The sequence below is a fragment of the Mesocricetus auratus genome, unplaced genomic scaffold (genome assembly GCF_017639785.1).
Source record: "Mesocricetus auratus isolate SY011 unplaced genomic scaffold, BCM_Maur_2.0 Super-Scaffold_100047, whole genome shotgun sequence".
Classification (NCBI taxonomy): domain Eukaryota; kingdom Metazoa; phylum Chordata; class Mammalia; order Rodentia; family Cricetidae; genus Mesocricetus; species Mesocricetus auratus.
This window is the reverse complement of record NW_024429224.1, coordinates 5,650,515-5,668,741: the sequence shown is the minus strand read 5'-3', so window position 1 is coordinate 5,668,741 and position 18,227 is coordinate 5,650,515. Positions and strand designations below refer to the sequence as shown.

The 18,227-nt window shown below is 43.1% G+C and overlaps 1 protein-coding gene and 1 long non-coding RNA gene across 9 annotated transcripts in view; one reads left to right on the top strand and one right to left on the bottom strand.

Moving 5' to 3' along the window:
• Mapkap1 (MAPK associated protein 1) overlaps window positions 1-18,227 on the top strand; it is a 218,349-nt gene that overhangs the window by 98,206 nt on the left and 101,916 nt on the right. For all 8 annotated transcript variants that reach the window (XM_040735547.1, XM_040735550.1, XM_040735549.1 and 5 more), the window contains one exon: window positions 375-547. In XM_040735547.1, the coding sequence (XP_040591481.1) occupies window positions 375-547 (173 nt within the window). The remainder of the gene's footprint in view (window positions 1-374; window positions 548-18,227) is intronic.
• On the bottom strand, window positions 11,698-17,414 carry LOC121136023. Its single transcript, XR_005873151.1, has 4 exons — window positions 17,280-17,414; window positions 16,781-16,903; window positions 13,502-13,597; window positions 11,698-12,105 (listed from the first exon to the last, which is right to left on the bottom strand). It is a non-coding gene; the product is annotated as an uncharacterized LOC121136023 (long non-coding RNA).

Below are 18,227 nucleotides of genomic sequence, written 5' to 3'. Positions count from 1 at the left end.
ACAAGTCTTAGTCCCAGTATGAGTACCTCCTCTTTCTTCAACCTCTCCAGGACAGACATGACTGTTACCAGGGACAGCAGCCAATGCCAGGGTCGGTTAGTGTCTCTTCCAAGGGCAGAGAGTTGATAACAAATTCAGCCTATCCAAGCACCAACTCTGCTCATGTTCATACTTGTTCTGTTAGGAGAGCACATTCACCCTGCTGAACACAGACTTTGTCAACCTTGAGACTGGCTGGGCTCAGAGTGGGTCTATGTGGAAAGGCTAGGAAATGTCTGTGCTGATCCAGACCAGCAGAGTTGTGCTAGGACCCATAGTGCCTGCAAGACCACAGCTGTGTGTTTTACTCTTTCATACATGTGTTCCCTCCACAGGGCCATGTGGGTACAACTGCAACTAAGAAGATCGACGTCTACCTCCCCCTGCATTCAAGCCAGGACAGACTGCTGCCAATGACCGTGGTGACAATGGCCAGTGCCAGGGTACAAGACCTCATCGGGCTCATCTGTTGGCAGTATACGAGTGAAGGACGGGAGCCAAAGCTCAAGTAATCCTTTCTCTTCTCGCCCACTCTAGTTCCTAGTGGTCTCCTAGCCACCAAATCTGTACTCTTGGACACCACATTAGCCAGAGAACCAGACTTTCATAATGATCTAGCTCACAGTGCTCCCCAGGTCTTGGGCCCCGTGATTCTCAGCGTATTGAGAATAAATTTACAAGTTTCCAGATATGGACATGGGGGAATGAATTCATGTGGGTAAGAGTAGCATAAAAGGTAATGGGAGGAGACCAGTGTCTGAGCACTTGCCCCGATCTGGCACTTAACAGGCCACTTCATTCCTGGCATCCTGTTTGTTCTTCCAGACATGAAGGTGAGTGTCCTTATCCTCTCTGTCTGTGAAGGAAGGAAGGACTTAGGCTCGGGTATCTTTTTTTCCCCGAGACAGGGTTTCTCTGTGGCTTTCGAGTCTGTCCTGGAACTAGCTCTTGTAGGCCAGGCTGATCTCAAAGTCACAGAGATCTGCCTGCCTCTGCTTCCCAAGTGCTTAGATTAAAGGCTCAGGTACTTGCTGAAGATTGCTCCACAGAAGATGGCAGTCAGGGTATTGTGTGATCCTGCCTGCCTTCTGCAGACCTTGGATCTGAGCCTCAGCTTTCTTCATCAATGATGACTTGCTTTCTCCGTCACTAAGCTGTGATCTTCACTTAGCAGGTACAGTAAAGGCGCCACTTTGGCAGTGTATTGCTTAGCTGCATTGCCCTTGACCGGTGGCCTCTTCTAGTTTACCGTCTTGCCAACTGCAGGATGTAGAACACAGCAAAATATGGTGGGAAATTTCTACTCCCTGCCCATGTTTAGCTGAGTGTGATCCAGTCAGTTTTAGTGTAAAATTTTCTTTCAGGTACATTAAATTTGCACATGTAAATTTCTCTTCTAGTTCTTTCTTCTTTCATTGTAGTTCTTCCTTTGTGAAGTGTAGGCTAGCTTCAAACTCAGGACCTTCCTGCTGCAGTCTCCTGAGTGCTGGGATTATAGAAGTGACCACTATGCCTAATTGTTTTTGAGCTCTTTCTGACATTGCCCTCCATTTCCCTGACTAAGTTTGGGTGTAAAGATCATCTTCATTGCTCTAGTGTCAAGAGAAAGCCATTCCGAGTGAGATACTCTCTAGCTCAAACAGTCAGAGCCGGGTGCTGTTCTTAGGAAGGTGCTGGGATGTAGAAGTGAGGAACAGGAAAGGGAGCAAAACCCTGGAAACGCTGTCTAGTGTGGACACCGAAGCTGACTGACTTGAGTCAGCTGGCTCAGGGGTATGTGCCCACTGAGTAACACACAGGGGCTGAGCTGCAACTACATTTTATAGCTGTGGAAACTAAACTCAGGCTAAATCGTTTTTTTAAACCACACAGCAAGTGGCATGACTGGTGTTTTAACACAGTGGTTTCTACCAGTGCTCAGTTCTTCCCTACCACACTCACTGTGGTGGAACTGTATGCTAGATGTGGAGATACAGGAGAGACCAGCCTGTGCCATCGGGGTATGCCCGGGGTAAAACTGCACAACCCGTAGACAGTGGCATGTAAGAGCAGATGGTTTGACAAGAGCCAGGTGTGTTTCAGAGTTAAAATGGGGTCCTGCTCCCTTGATCCTGGGACAGCCAAGGGGAAACCTGAAGAAGCAACAGGCAAAGTTACGTTCGGAGGCCAAGAAGAAAAGCACAGAGCTGAGGTTCTGCTCGACTCCAGTGCAGAGCAGGGTATTGACATATTTGTAGTAGATGCCAGAGGCTGGAAGCTCAGCATACTTTCTCAGGAATACAGTTCAATCCATAACACTACTTTTTTGCTAGTTGATAACTTAACTATATTTTCCCTGTGTGAATTAATGGCATGAGTATAGGGGAAACTGGAATGTTCTTCAAAAGGTGAACCATTAAAACACCACGCTACATCTGTCCTGCATAATAATGCTCAGTGATAAGAAAGGAACATGCCGTTGATGCACACAACTAAGTCACTTTGGAAAGGTTGCATCTCGTGTGATTCTGTTATGTCACATATTCAAAGTAACACAAGTACAAAGACAAAGAACATGTAAATGGTTTCAGAGGACAAAGACAGTGTTTAGGACTGTTACATTCTGTTCCCAGTGAAAATTACGTGTGTGTGTGCACGCTACACGCGGGCGGGCGTGTGCACACACATACACACACACACATACACACAGTGGCAGAAACTAAGTAAACTTTACAGTCTTGTTAACAGTGTTGTGCCTATGTCAGTTTCCTCTGTCTGGACTATAATTACATGAGCATCACCACCAGGGAAGACTGCGTGGGACTCCATGTGTAGCGCTAGCTATCTTGGAGCTCATTCTGTAGACCAGGCTGGCCTTGAACTTACAGAGATCTCCCTGCCTCTGCCGTACCAGTGCTGGGATGAAAGGTGTGTGCCACCACCCCGGCCTCAGACAGTAGAATTTAAGACAAAACTTACCCATTTTGGCAAAGTTCATTGTGAAATGAGAAAAGACTTCTTAGGTAATATAATAATCCTGTGTTCACCTAGCAACATGCATCAAAGGAAGAGAGGACCAAGGCTTTGGTGACGTACTTCTGAAACAGGTACACTAGTGCCAAAGCCTGTCAGCCACAGGAGGAGCCAGAGAAGAGGACCAGCAGAACAAAGTATAATGAAAAGCACATAGCTAATCCCATTACTTTATGTACTGATTTTAAAAAGCAAATCAAAACTGGTGTGCAGCATCAAGAAGGGATGCTAGCTGGGCAGTGGTGCCACACACCTTTAATTCCAGCACTTGAGAGGCAGAGGTAAGTTCGGGGCCAACCTGGTCTACAGTGCTAGTTCCAGGACAGCCAGAGCTACAAAGACAAATCCTATCTCAAAAACAAACAAACAAAAAAAGAATGTTATGGACCAGGAAAATTTTGTAAAACAAGTAGGAGTTGGGGGAGATAGTTTGAAGCACATTATTATGATTTTTTTAAATAAGGGAAGCTGCCTATTCTCTTTGTAACACAAAGGCTCTTTCCCTAGACCCTAGAGTAGGGAAAGAACCTTTCTGTGGGAGTTTGTTTTCTTTTTTCTTTTTTTAATTTTTAAGTTTAAATTAGAAACAAGGTTGTTTCACATGTCAATCCCAGGTCCCTCTCCCTTTCTCTCCCCTCCTCCCACACCCTCCCACCAGCCCCCCCAGTACCCATCATTTCCCAGGGAGGGTGAGGCCTTCCATGGGGTATCCATAGTCTGTCTGTCATTTCATCCAGGGCAAGACCTAGAACCTCCCCCAAGAGTCCAGGATGAGAGTGCATCTCTCATTGTGGGATGGGCACCCAAAGTCCATTTGTATACAAGAGATTAATACTGATCCATTACCCAAGGCCCAATAGATTGCCTAGGTCTCCTCACTGATGCCCACATTCAGGGGGTCTTGATCAGTCCCATGCTGGATTCCCAGCCATCAGCCTGGGATTCGAGAGTTAACCCTTGTCAGGTCAGCTGTTTCTGGGGGTTAAACCAGCCCAGTCTTAACCCCTTTTCTCATTAGTCCTCCCTCTCTGTCACTGGGTTCCTTGAGTTCAGCTCAGTGTTTAGCTGTGGGAGTCTGCCTCTGCTTCCATCAGCCATTGAATGAAGGTTCTGTTTTCCAGACTCTCTGGCAGTAAGATTGTAGGCTGGCATTACCCAGATCTATGTCTAAAATCCATAAATGAGAGAGTACATATCATGTTTCTCTTTTTATGACTGGGTTACCTCACTCAGGATGGTTTCTTCTAGTGCCTTCCATTTGCCTGCAAATTTCAGGATTCCATTGTTCTGCTGAATAGTACTCCATTGGGTAAATATACTACATTTTCTCTATCCACTCTTAAGTTGAGGGGCATCTAGGTTGCTTCCAAGTTCTGGCTATTACAAATAATGCTGCTATGAACATAGTGGAACAGATGTCCTGAAGCACATTATTTAAGAAAGGAAGACAGAAAATGTGTTGGAGCAACACATGGGATCACAATACTTTGTATATTAAAGCTATTAAGTATACAGAGCACTAGACCTAAAAATCATCAGTTTTTAACTTCATCACTCCTTCATCGTCCCTCACTTCACTGGCTAAATAATATAGTACTACACACTGAGTTATTCACACAGATGTAACATGCTCAATGAGGAGAACTTTAAAATGTCTCAACTTGTCTTACCACAAACGGAAAGAATAGAAAAGGAAACCCTTTTAAATTCAAAATTGCAAAATCCATGGTCTAGGCCAGCATTCCTGAACACCTTTTCCTGGCATGCATATTTATGTGTTTTACCACATATAAATTGTGGTAAAACATACATAAAAACATTTTTTTCATTTGTGTGGTGTGTGTGTGTGTGTGTGTGTGTGTGTGTGTGTGTGTGTGTGTATGTGTGTGCGCGCGTGCGTGTATGTGTGTGTAGTTTTTTTTTTGTTTGTTTTTTGTTTTTGTTTTTGCTTTTTTGGTTTTTCGAGACAGGGTTTCTCTGTGGCATTGGAAGCTGTCCTGGAACTTGCTCTTATAGACCAGGCTGGTCTCAAACTCACAGAGATCCACCTGCCTCTGCTTCCCAAAGTGCAGGGATTAAAGACATGAGACACCACTGCCCAGTGAATGTATATATATTTCATTTGGTGTAATTTAGCTTCCTTGTTTTTTTGTTTTGTTTTGATAGTTGGTGAGAAGAGGCTTTTGCTTTTTTTTTTATAAGCAATAAATGACAAAGGATTTTTTAAAATAGAAACTTGAAAGGAAGGTTCAAATAGGTTAGGTTATGTGTAGCCTGGGACCCTACTAGGGTGATCTCTTACGTTACTTTGTCAACCGCTGTAATTGAACATGGCTTTCAATGCTGCATTCCTTCAGTATCCCACATGCTGACATTTCCGTAATCACCCCATCAGTGCATTTTGAATTGCCAAGTTAAGCCTGCCTTTCAGTTTTTTATACTTTGTGACACTAGATTCCTTAGTCCTGTTTGGTGTAAGCTAGTCTGTAAAGTAAATCCCCAAAATCCCTGCCTGTCGGGCAGTGTGGGAAGGATTTTCTTTTCAGCCTGTTAGTGTTGATGTCTTGGAATAGATCCTTATTTGGCCTTCCCCAGTGGGCTGATCTGTGGAAGAGCACTTCATTCACCGGGGCCTAATTGCTAGATGCATGTAAGAGCTTTCCTCCAATTTTGGTTTGATTGTCAAGAAAACCATTTATACAAGAGTATTATTATTCAACTGCCCCTGTGCTGTGAAAACTGCAGCAGCTGACCAGCCCCAGGGAAGGAATGGAGTATTTGGCAGGGATTCTTGGCATCCTTGATTCTTTCTTGTGTTTGTTAATTCTTGTGTAAGATTGGACTGTGGGATTTAGCTTGATTTCCTGCTTATTTTGATGTACTGATCCTGAGAAAAAGTGGGAAGACAGTAACGGAAACTAACTTCAGTCTTTCTACATGACCACATTGAACAATTTAGACTTCATTATTCACATTTATTGAAATTTGTTTAGAAAATACAGCTTATAAAGTTTTGTTTAGACTTGGGTGGCTTACTGTAATTTCTTGTACGTAGCCCATGATTTTTTGGGGGGGAAAACCCACTCTGGCCTCAGTATGTATTTACTACAGCAGTGCATTTGAATTTGAACACTTGTTGATGCCTTGGACTAAGGATGAAGAGGTACAAAGTAAAGCTCACAGTTCTCAAGTGGTCATCGACCCTCAACCTCCTGAGTGCTGACTGACTGTAGGTGTGCTCCACCATGCCCTGCTGCTTCACTTCTTTTTTAACAGAATAGCATTACACTATTTTCCCTTTTTTGTGTTTCCACTGAAGAGTATCTCATCCTTCTTGATCATTACATAGAAAGCTGTTGTATATGCTTCCAGGCAGGTGTGTGTGTGTGTGTGTGTGTGTGTGTGTGTGTGTGTGTGTGTGTGTGTGTGTGTGTGTGTGTGTGTTCATCTCATTTGGCTAAGTAGTAAGAGCGCAATTCCTGGGTTGAGTGGTAAGTTAAGCCTGTGTTGTAAGACCCTTTCAGCTGTCTTTCAGAAGACATCTGGCATTTGGTATTCCCATCAATGAGTGGAGAGAGTTCTGTTGTCCCACACCTTCCCAGCATTCAGTGCAGTTCACTTTTGGACTTTATTCTTAAGGGTGTGTAGTGGTTATCCTGTGTGCTAACTTACAATCCTCTAATGGATGATCTGAGCATTTTATACTTGGTTGCTGTTTGGCTGCTTGGATGAGCTGTTAAGATTTTTTTTTTTTTTTTGCTCATTTTGAAATTAAGTTGTTTTCTTATTGTTGAGTTTTAAGAATTCTTTTAAAAAAAGAATTTTTGTATTTTTAGATGCAATTCCTTTGTCAGATGTTTTGCAAAGACTTTCTTCCCAATGTGTGTTTGTCTTTCCCTCCTTTTAATAGTGTCTCTCCAGGGCAGATGTTCTAAATGTTAGTGGATATCTGCTTACGTGTTCTTTCTTTCATAGATGCCACTTTTGGTGTTCTTTCCATTTTGTTTAATTTTTATGTTTGGGTGTATATATGTGCATGTGTACATGTGTCGTGTATATATGTCACATCATCCATGTAGAGGTCAGAGGACAACTTGGGGAAGTCAGTTTTCTCTCTGTACCATATGGATTCCAGGGATCAAATTCAGGTCCTCAGGCTTGGTGAGCACCCTGATCTGTCTGTCAAGTCCTGGAGTTGTATCTAAAAGGCCCTCATATATCCAGGGTCTCCTACATTTTTCTACTGCATTTCCTTCTAGAAGTTGTATGACTATGTGCTCTATGTTTACATCGATGATCCTGGACTGGGATATCTCCTTGGTAGAGCACTTCCCTAACATGCTCAAGGAGTGGGGGTCCTGGGTTCAATCCTCAGTCCTGCAAGAAGGCAACAGAGAAAAGAATATGCCTTGGATTCAGCCTGGAGTTTGTGGATAGCTTGTTGCTCCAGCACCATTTGTGAAATGACTGTTTTTCGTTAGACTGTCTCTGCCACCATGCTGAAGCTCAGCTGACTGCCCCTGACCTGTAAGATCTGCTAAAACATCCCTTAATTTATCTTTCTCTATTAGAACCAAGAATGGAGCAATATCTTTCGAGCAACACTCGTTTGTGCAAGAAAAAGAAAGCTCAATGAGGTTTACCCTATCAGAAGCCTGAGATACACACTAGCTCTTCACACCTAGCCACATTTGCTCTGCTTTGTAGATAATTGAAGGATTTTTCTGGGGCAATTTTGAATTCCCATTTTTTATGTAGACTTTGGTCATATATCATGACTCTTGTGTGCACAAGAGCACCCCCCACCTTCCTGCCTTTTTCTGTGGTCCCTTAGACACTCATTGTTTCTCAGGTGTCTTATCTACTGTTGATGTTTATCAGACTACTGATAGGTGAGCTACTAAAAGCCTGAAGAGTTTGCTGTAGTCCTGTAGTAGTAGTGTGCTTTTGGAGATTACTGCCATGCCCAGTAATGGAATTGTCAAGTTACAGCCACAGTGTTCAACAGAAGTAAAAAGTAAGCTGAAAGTGTGAGGAATGTTGGTCATTTCAAATTTTCTGGTAGGCACAGTTTTAAAATTAGCATAAGATGAACTTAAATTTTAAAATAATTTTGTTGTATCCAAAACAGTATCATTTCAGCGTTCAGGTGATATAGAGGTGTGGCTCAGTTGGGAGCTTGCTTGCCTAACATGAAAGGGAGTCCTGAGTTCTGTCTCTTGCTCTCCATAAAATCAGGCGTGATGGCAAATGCCTGTGATCCCATGTGATCCCAACCCTTGGGAGGCAGAAATGGAAGGATCAAGAGTTCAAGAGCCATTCTTGATGACACAGGGATTTGCAGACCAGTGTAAGCTACATGAGGCCCTGTCTTTAAAAAGAAAAAAAAAATCTTTCACCATTATAAAAACTTTTATATACAAAATACACACTTATAAATCTTGTGGTTGTAAATCTTTAATATCTGGTGTTCATTTGCGGGCAGTTTAAATTAGACTCTACTCAGACAGGCCATTTGAGAAATATATAGTAGCCACTTGTGGCTTGTAATTGGACAGTGCCAAATATGCCAAGCTGTGGTCTAGTCAAGTGGTACAGACCACCATCCTAAGGTAGACGTACTTCACTCTACTCAATGTTGGCTATCTACAGCCCTTTACAAGTTGGTGGTTTTATATAGTCAGGAGTTTATCTCATTAATTATCAAACATCATTTTTCACAGATGCTCAGAAACATATTAGCATCTTTGTCTGTCCTCTTTGTCAGAGTGCAGTATAGTAGTTAAAAGTGCAGAGTACAAAGTCGTAGCCTTGGTTTTTAATCTGGTGTTACTGGAGCAGGGTGTTCTTGAATGTGTTACCTAACATTCCAAGCAGGATAGTGTTCTTGTGTGTGAAATGTGGTTCACACTATAACAGATTATTGCAAAACAAAACAAAAGATGAGAAAATCCATGGCAAATGTGTTTCTGTTGCTACTACACACCATTACTACAGCCACCTATACTTACTATTTTCTAACAGTCATTCAACACAGGAGTATGATTTAGTGTTCTCTTATTGCTGCGATACTCTGATATTGCATAAATGAGTTGCAGTATTTAGGCAATTTGAACTTTTCTTGATGTTTCCAGCTAGCTTTGCTGTTTGCTGTCTTTGGTACATTCTTTATCTGTGTCTTCTCACACTGAGTGCACACCTCCCTCTATTCTTCTTCCCTTCATAGGTTACCACTTCCACTTTATGTCCTTAGAGTTGTCTTTAAGAACCATTTGCTTAAATATATTATTAACTTAAGCAGCCCTTCCCATTTTTCACAACCAGCTTTCCCATTTTAAACTGGCAACCATAACTTATATGTTCCTATAGTTAGGTATGCCTTTCTGCCTTCTGTGGTGATATACTACTTATGGTTTATTAAAGCTTGCCTGAGGTTTCAGAAAGCAAAGTCAGCCACAAGCTATAGAAGCCAGGCTTTAATCCCAGTAGCCAGAAGCTAGGAGTGGTGGTACACACCTCTAATCCTAGGACTCAGAATTAAGAGGTAGATGGCTCTCTGTGAGTCCAAGGCCACCCGGATCTACACAAGAGTGAATCAGTCTAAAAGAGAATTATAGCGCACACCTTTAATCCCAACATTAGGGAAGAATATAAGACAGAAGCAAGGTCTCAGTATGAGGCATCCATTCTGCAGCCACACTGAGGAAAGGCAGCAGTTCAAGAGTTGGTGAAGAGCTTGTGTATGGATCAGCCCTTTCAGTCTGAGCTAGAGGTGAGAGTTAGTGGTCAGGTGCTTTGCTTTTCTGATCTTCGGCTTGAAACTTGAACCCTGCTATCAGTCTGTGGGTCATGTATTTATTAGTATACAGTCTTCTCTTGATAGCCTGCTTAATCTGCAGGCCCTGTGCACCACCTATGCATCTCTACTCCTCACCTTTGGCAGCCACTGGCATCTAAAGATTTTGCCCTGCATTCCTTCAGAAGGTATTTTTGGAGTCCTAGGCCCTAGATATGAAAGAAGGATAAAATGAAGAACAAGAGAAATGCCATCACTTCACTCAAAAGCTTATAGTGTGTTGGGTAGAAGAAATTATCAAGTGTAATAGCACTTTGTATCTGGCTCATTTCACTTATCATTTGTATTCATCCATGCATTTCACCAACCTTCACTGAGTGTTTGCTATGTCTCAGGTATTCTGCTGCTCTACAAGTGCTGAGTACAGTAGACATGGTCTCTCTTTCACGAATTCAACAGTCTCAGAAAGGAAGCAGGCAGATAACTTACAAGTTTTCAGATAATGAAGCCAGGTGCTTTGAAGGAAAGGACACCATTCATGAGTGCCTAGCCTGAACTCAGGAGAGATTCCCTGGGAATGGCAGCAGAAGCCCTTGGAGGCCTGCAGATGGAGTAGTGTGGCATCAGACCTAAGGCAGGAGGAAGCTGGGGGTTAGTCTGCCTGGAGCACAAAGAAAGGTTTGAAGAAGAGAATGGATAAGACTAAGAGAAGTGGACAGAGTCTAGACTGTTTGATGGAAGACTCCCAGAATGTGGAGGTGAGGTACCTCTGGGAGAGAATGTGCCGAAGCTGATTTGGTGGCCTATGTGCTGTGTTGCCCTGTGCCGACATAGGAAGCCTTGGAGGAGTCTGTCTTGTATGGCTTTCACAGGGACAGGGAGTTTGCTGGAGTACAGAGGAGAGAGACAAACTGGCAGTGCGAATCTGGGAGCCTCCAGCATGAGTTAGTGAAAAGAAAAAGGCCTTTAAAGTGACCGATGAAGAGCTGTGTTGAAACAGAGGGGTCTCAGAAAACAAAGAGGGTCAGAAGCGGGTCAAATGGATAGCTTAGCTTGAGAGGTAAAGGCTGAGCTTACTCAGGGACCATCCGAGAGAAGCAAGAGCAGCAGCATGGGGGTGAGCTGGAGTCTGCACTGTTCACATCTGGACAGATGGATCAACCCTGCCATGCAAGGGATGCCTTCTCTAGGTGTCTGATAGGGCAAGCTTCTGCCGTATCACAGACCTTTACTCACCAGAAACTACCAAGCTGACTGGTCTCAACCTGCTGATGTCCTGCTTTATTTATTACTATTATTTTAGTTTTATAAAATTATTGTTTGAGATTATAATACAATAGCTTCATTCCCCCTTCCCTTTTCTCCTTTGTTTGTTGTTGTTTTGTTTTTTTGGTTTTGTTTTTGTTTTTCGAGACAAGGTTTCTCTGTGCAGCCTTGACTGTCCTAGAACTCACTCTGTAGACCAGGGTGAACTTGAACTCACAGAGATTCACCTGTCTGCCTCCTGAGTGCTGGGATTAAAGGCATGCACCACCACCACTCAGCCCCTTTTCTCCTTATAAAACCTCCCTTAGCACCACCCCTCCCCTTTGCTCTCTCTCAAATCCATGGCCTCTTTGTTCTTATACTGTTGTTGTATGTACATGCATTCTTTTTTTGGGGGGTGGGAGTTTCAAGACAGGGTTTCTCTGTATTGTTTTGGAGGCTGTCCGGGAACTTACTCCGTAGACCAGTCTGGCCTCGAACTCAGAGAGATCCTCCTGCCTCTGCCTCCGAGTCCTAGGATTAAAAGTGTGTGCCACCAACTCCCGGCATGTGCATGTGTTCCTAAATACATAAATTCAACCTGCTCAGTTTGTATAATGTTACTTGTATATTAATTTTTAGGGATGACTATTTGGTTTTGGATAACCAGTTGATGTGGTCTTCCCTGGGCAAGACTGCATTTGTCTTATTCTCATCATTCCTTAGTTCCTTAGATGCCTGTAGCTCTTTGTGGGGTTGAGGTCTTCTCCTTCCTCCCGTCTATTTTGCCATGTCTGTTGGTATCTTCCTTGTTCAGTTCATGTTCAGGCAGTCGTGGAGACTAGCTTCTGACATTCTGACAATCTCACAGCAAAATCCCTGATCACGTCTTACAGCCTTTCTTGCCCTCTTCAGCAGTAATCCCCAAGCCTTAGGTGCAGGACTATATCTTTGGGACTGGGCTCCACAAGTATGCATTTTGATTGGTTCTGGTTTTCTGCAATGATCTCTATCTGTTGAAAAGAAAATTTTTGTTGGTCAGGACTACACTTATCTGTGGGAATTAGACAAATATTAACAATATTGTTAGGAATTATGATGGTTTTATAAAGTGAAGGGAAGGAGCATTGTCAGCCCAGGCAAGAAAATTTCATTTAAACTATACATGTGTATTTATCTAGTAACGTAAGTGAAGTATAATTATTTTTAGGTAGATAGTAGTATGATTTCTTACGATTTTTCCAGACATTCTTTACTGTTATTTTACCCTCTTCTTTCCTCCCCCTAATTAGAGCCCTCTACCATTTTCCCCATTTTATTTTTTTAATTTTATGTGTCTGGGTGTTTTAACTGTATGTATGTCGGTATATCACTTACATACTTGGTGCCCACAAAGGCCAGAGTAGAGTATAGGATCCCCTGGGACTGGAGTGTCATGGAGTTCTGAGCTGCTGTATAGTGCTAGAACTAGGATGCAAGTCCCCCGGAGGAGGAACCAGTGCTCTTAACCGCTGAGCCATCTTTCAGTCTTGCATGTTCTGATTTAAATGGCATGTAGTTGCTGAGCAGAAGAGAAAGCAAGCCCATGCTCGTAGTTACAGACTGCCAGGGTGTCCCACTGTATGCTAAAGCACTTAGTTTGTTGTCTTATTTCTTGTGGTAGCTTTGGAAGTCATAAAGAATGTTTTCATCAGAGAGAAACTGAGGATTAGGAAGGGGTTAAGTACTTTCTCAAATTCCCATGTGTTTTATTAAATGACAGAGTGGGGGGGGATGGCTGCGGGTCCTAAGTTAAGATTTGAACTTGAGCTACCTGTTTCCCTTGCTCGTAACTTTCTGTACAAAGAAATGAAGCTGTGGCAGCTGCTCCCCCTCTTCCTTCTCTTCTTTGTTCTTCCTTCTCCTTGTTTGGTGGTTTTTCAAGACAGGGTTTCTCTGTGTATCTCTGGCTGTCCTGGCTGGCCTCGAACTCACAGAAATCTGCCTGCCTCTGCCTCCTGAGTGGTGGGATTAAAGGTGTGTATACCAGCGCCTGGCTATGAGGCACTTCTGAGCAGCATCTTGAGCAGATGCTGTAGCCATACTCATAGTAGAGACTCTGCCATCCCTCCCCACCTCCCTGCTTTCCCTCAAACATTACATACTGTCAACGCTATCCCAGACCCTGTGCTAGACACTGGAGTACAAGTAATCATAATCTGTGGTCTCAAGGTTTAGACAGATACCAAATCATACATGCTCACTTCATTATCATTGAAACTTTGAGAACAGTGAGCATCCAGAGTTCTAGGGACATGGGAATAAGCCTTTTGAGTTCTGTCTGGAGCTCTGTGTTGCTCTGGAGTGGGAGGAAGTCAGGGAAGCCTTACCAGCAAAAACAAGACTTGAGCTAACTCTTAGTGACCTTACCATCAAAAACATGGCACCTCCAGGCTGATAGTCCCACACGGCGGTCAGATTGATATGTCATCTGGTGTGGGTGTGGCTAAGCCCCAGGTGTGTGCTCTGTAATAGAAGGCAGGAAAGATGTGAGCTTGGAAGGCAGCAGAACACTGTGAAAGGTGTTGTTGAAGGCAGATCCCCCCCCCACACACACACACAGGGTTTTCCTGTATTGTTTTGGAGGCTGTCCTGGAACTCACTCTGTAGACCAGGCTGGCCTCAAACTCATAGAAATCCTCCTGCCTCTGCCTCCCCAGTGCTGGGATTAAAGGAGTGCGCCACCAACGCCCATTGAGGGCAGATTCTTTTGCTTTTTTCCTAAAGGTAGGGAAAGATATTAAGCAGGTGACAATACCACATTTATGTTTCTGAACATCCTGCTGGTAGTGAGACTGAAAGAATGTCTACAGGAAGTGTTCATAAAAGGTTATAGCTTTGTGAAGGTCAGAATCCTGCCAATTCTGTAAATTTGTTTGGAAGATTATCTTTTTTTTTTTTTTTTTTTTTTTTTTTTGGTTTTACGAGACAGGGTTTCTCTGTATTGTTTTGGAGGCTGTCTGTCCAGCCTGGCCTCAAACTCACAGAGATCCGCCTGCCTCTGCCTCCCGAGTGCTGGGATTAAAGGCGTGCGCCGCCGCCGCCACCACCACCACCTGGCTGGAAGATTGTCTTATTTAGAATAGCACACAGGACTTTCCAGAAATGATAGAATTCGCAAATAAGAATTAATACAATTATTATAAACTTGTTCAAGACAACAAAGCTCTGTACAGGAACATGATGAAAATGGAGTAAGGTTTGAAGACTACCACAGACGCTCCCTGAGGGCACCAGATAGCTGCAAAAAAAAAAAAAGCCGAGCTTCTAGTTAGCAGCCAGCAGGTGTTTTCTTTCTAGAACCGCTATTCTAGGGAAATAGAGCCACTCCTGTGTGAGGTTGCTGTGCTTGAACCTTAGTTGATTATCAGTTTTGACTATTCGTTTTATGTAGGATGTGGAGAAATAGAAACCTTAATAGAAGTCTTAATGTTTTTTCCTTGTGACTGGAGAGATCAACCTCCAAGCTACAACCATGTAGTATCCTCCACTTTCCTCTTACTAATGCCCAGCAGACTCTGGGCATTAGACTCTGCCACCACAGTAAAGGCCAGAGCCCTGATATGGACAGTTCTGGACATTTCAGAATAGTGTGTTTTCTTTTTTTCATTAAAAGCAAAACAGAACAACAGTAAGTCTTTGCTTGTGGTCATCACACTTTAAAGGATTTATTTTTCCTGCATCTCCAAAAGATGGGTGCATTTTTATGAGCATGTAAATTGAACATGCCCGATGAAATCTGGTAAAAATCTGAATGTTTCCTGGAATGCTCCTGAAGTTTTTATGAATGAATTAAATACTGTCTATATATAGGCTGTGGACTTCTATCACTTCTTTAAAGCCACACCAGCCTTTGAACAGTATGAATATTGGTCAGTTTAGTGAAATACATTCTCCCAATGAAAAAAACTTACATCGGTTGATGATACATAAAGAAGTGAAACCAAATTGCTATATTCACTGAAAGTTTGATTCCAGGTCTCCATCCTTTCTGCCTCAAGGCTCTCTTTGACCACAGGCTCCATTTTATTCCTGTTCAGTGTTCATCTGCTTACGGTGTGGTTGTCTGTCCTTCCGGGCCTACCTATTGTTAAAACTAAGCCTCCTGTCTCCCTCTTCATTCTTGTTAGTCTAGATTATTGTGTTCTTGGGTCCAGTCAGACAGGAATTTAGGGCTTCCCTGCCTCATGCTCTTTGTGCCTCACTGTAATCAGAAGACAAAGACTTGTCAAAGAAATCTTGGCAAAATGAGAATCCTTTTTCATGCTAGATATTTTGCAAAGAATATGTCATTTAATCTTTGTAAGACACTAGTGCAGCAGATAGGATTATTTCCTTTGTAATTCCACACTTTCATAGTACAGTGGGCACTTATAACCTGTGGCTATGCTGAGAAATAAGTTACCCCAGGATAGTGAACCACATCTGTGGCTTCAGCACTGAGGCCAGGGTTGGGAAGTTAGCCCATCTCAGAGTTGTTCCTAATTCTAAGGAAAATGAGAGCAGGACATTGGGGAAGTACAGGAAGTAGAAAGAAAATCCCCATGTGACAGATGTTTCCATAGCCTTTGAAAACCTTTTATACAATTATTTATAGTCTTTGTGAACACAATTACATTTTTTATATAGCTGCAATCATTACTCATTTTTTTTATCCATCAAAAAATGGGATGCCAGTACTCATATCTTGAAAGGACTGTAGAAATACCTCCCCAAGCTATTCATGGTGACACATCCCCCCCCCTTGAAAAGCCATGCCTGGTGGTACATACCCCCTTCCCTTTGAAAAGCCATTAATGGTTGCACATGCTTCACTCTTTGAGAAGCCGTTGTGGTGGTATATCCTCCCTCTTTGATAAGCCGAGCATGTAGTAGCACATGCTTGCAGTGTCAGCATTGGTGGCAGAGGCAGGAGAGGTGGGAGCTTAAGGCCCACTTTGCTACATAAAAAGTTTAGGGCCTGCTTGGACTGCATGAGACCTGTCTGAAAAGAAACCCCCCTTTCACCTGGACCACCTTGCCTGCAGCCTTCTCCCTTGTCTGAAGCTTGCAGTGTCTGATGTGTGATGCCCAGAGTGCCTCATTTGCCTTCCTTCTTCTGTTAGCATTTTAACATTTCTATTATCTTTTACTTTTGTTCAGAGTGATTCCATCTACATATTCATGTACTCATCCATTTAACAAATATTTGTTAAGTACCATCTAAGTGCCAGCCATTTTACTCTTCAGTAAGCATGAAGAGGCTTAGAAGAGCCCATGCTCATTGGGAGAGTAGATGCATAAATAGGAAAAGGAGCTGTGTGACCAAGGATGTGCAGAAATGGTGACCAAGAAAGCCGGAAAGCTAGATTGACTTGGATCTGTCAGAGATACAAGTGATTGTAGAGAAATCAAGAAAACCTTTTTTACACAAGATGGAGCTCAGAGGGATTTGTTTAGTGGTTTAAATTACACTAAGGCCAGATGTCATTCATCCAGGATGGAGCTGTAGGAAGGAGCCCTTATTTCCCTGTGTAGAAAGCTCTAGCATTGGGATTTGTAGAATTTATTGACAGGAACCAGAGCTGTGTGTCGTCGTCCCCCACCCCCCCACCATTTCAAAGCACCACCAATTTCTGATTTGATCAGTAAGTTGAAGAATAAAGGCACCTGAGAAGGTCTTCATTCTCTAGACTAGCTCTGTCTATGAACTGGGTCATCAGGAGCTTGTTTCTCCTCTTTGTCTCCATTCCCCTGCTGTAGATTTGAGGAGGGTCACATAAATCTAAGTTCCTAAAAACAAACAAACAAACAAAACAAAAGTTAATGTGTAATGGTTCCTTCTCTTGAGACTCCAAGTGAGCATGGGTCCCTAAGCACCTTGAGAAGTCTTAACATGCATGACTTTGGCCAGAAAATTAGTGGGATCAAGGAATTCTTGGCTGCCTAGGTTTGAGTGTCAGATCTGTCATTTTGTGCCATCAAATGCAGAACAAGCCACTTAGCCTCAGTAAGCCTCAGTTTCTTAATGTATAAAATAGAAACAATGACTGACTTCACTGAGTTGAAAATCAAATTCAGTGGATGGGTTCAGGCCTGTTTGCCCAATGTGGTACACAGTACCCAGTGCACACAGCCAATGCCATTGTCTCGTCCGAGGAGCACTTACTGTGGAGTCCTAAGCATTTTCACAGGTGAAAACACAGCAGTAGCTTCTGTTACAGGATGGTTGTTTTGCAGAGGCACAAGGGAACCAGTGGGCCTGTGCATAGAGAGTGGCATGTTTAGTCACCATCTCCTTGGATTTTTCAGTTGAGAGCTTAGAGCTCTGCTGATGACCTCACTCCTCTTGTAATACAAGAGGAGTCTTTCTTAGGACAGAGCATTGCACAAAGTAAATACTATGCAAATGCCTTTGAATAGGTTACTTGGCAGTTTATGTTTCCGAATTGGTTAGTTAAACCCTTTGGTTTACTCTCAGCTTGTAGTATTTGTTGAATTTGTTTTTTCGGGGGACTCAGGAGCATTCCATGATAATCAAAGCAGGATTCTTCTATCAGTATTGGGCTTTCTGCTTTGATCACTAGGCTTACTATTTGCCCTTGAACCTCTGTGGTGCTGGGGAATCGCAGACATTTCTTAGATTAATTTACATGGCAGTAAATAGTCAGTGCTGTCCATTACATAACCCATCCGAATCTGCCTTACTCATACAGCCCTAGAGGCACAGCAGCCCCAATGAGACTGAGAGACCCACCTGCCTGGAAGGAGCTGCCATGGTCACCGCTGCCCTGTTGCTCGCTATGCATCCATAACTGAAGGACTAACAGCACTCTCCCAGCTGGTCCCCATCTGACCTTACTGCAGTTACCTCACATTGCTGTTCTGCTTCTGTGTGCTAGGCTTTCCATACATCACCCAACCTAACCCTGAGTTAGGACATTATGGCCTCATTATGGATGTGGAAACTGAAAGCCAAGGTGCAGCTTATTCGGAAATCACATAGCCCAAAAGCCATGGAGCTAAAATTTGAACTTGGGTCTCTGAGTGCAAAGCTCTGAGTTGGCACTCTCCTATGGCATTTTCCTATTCTAAAGAACATCTGTTTCAGCACTTA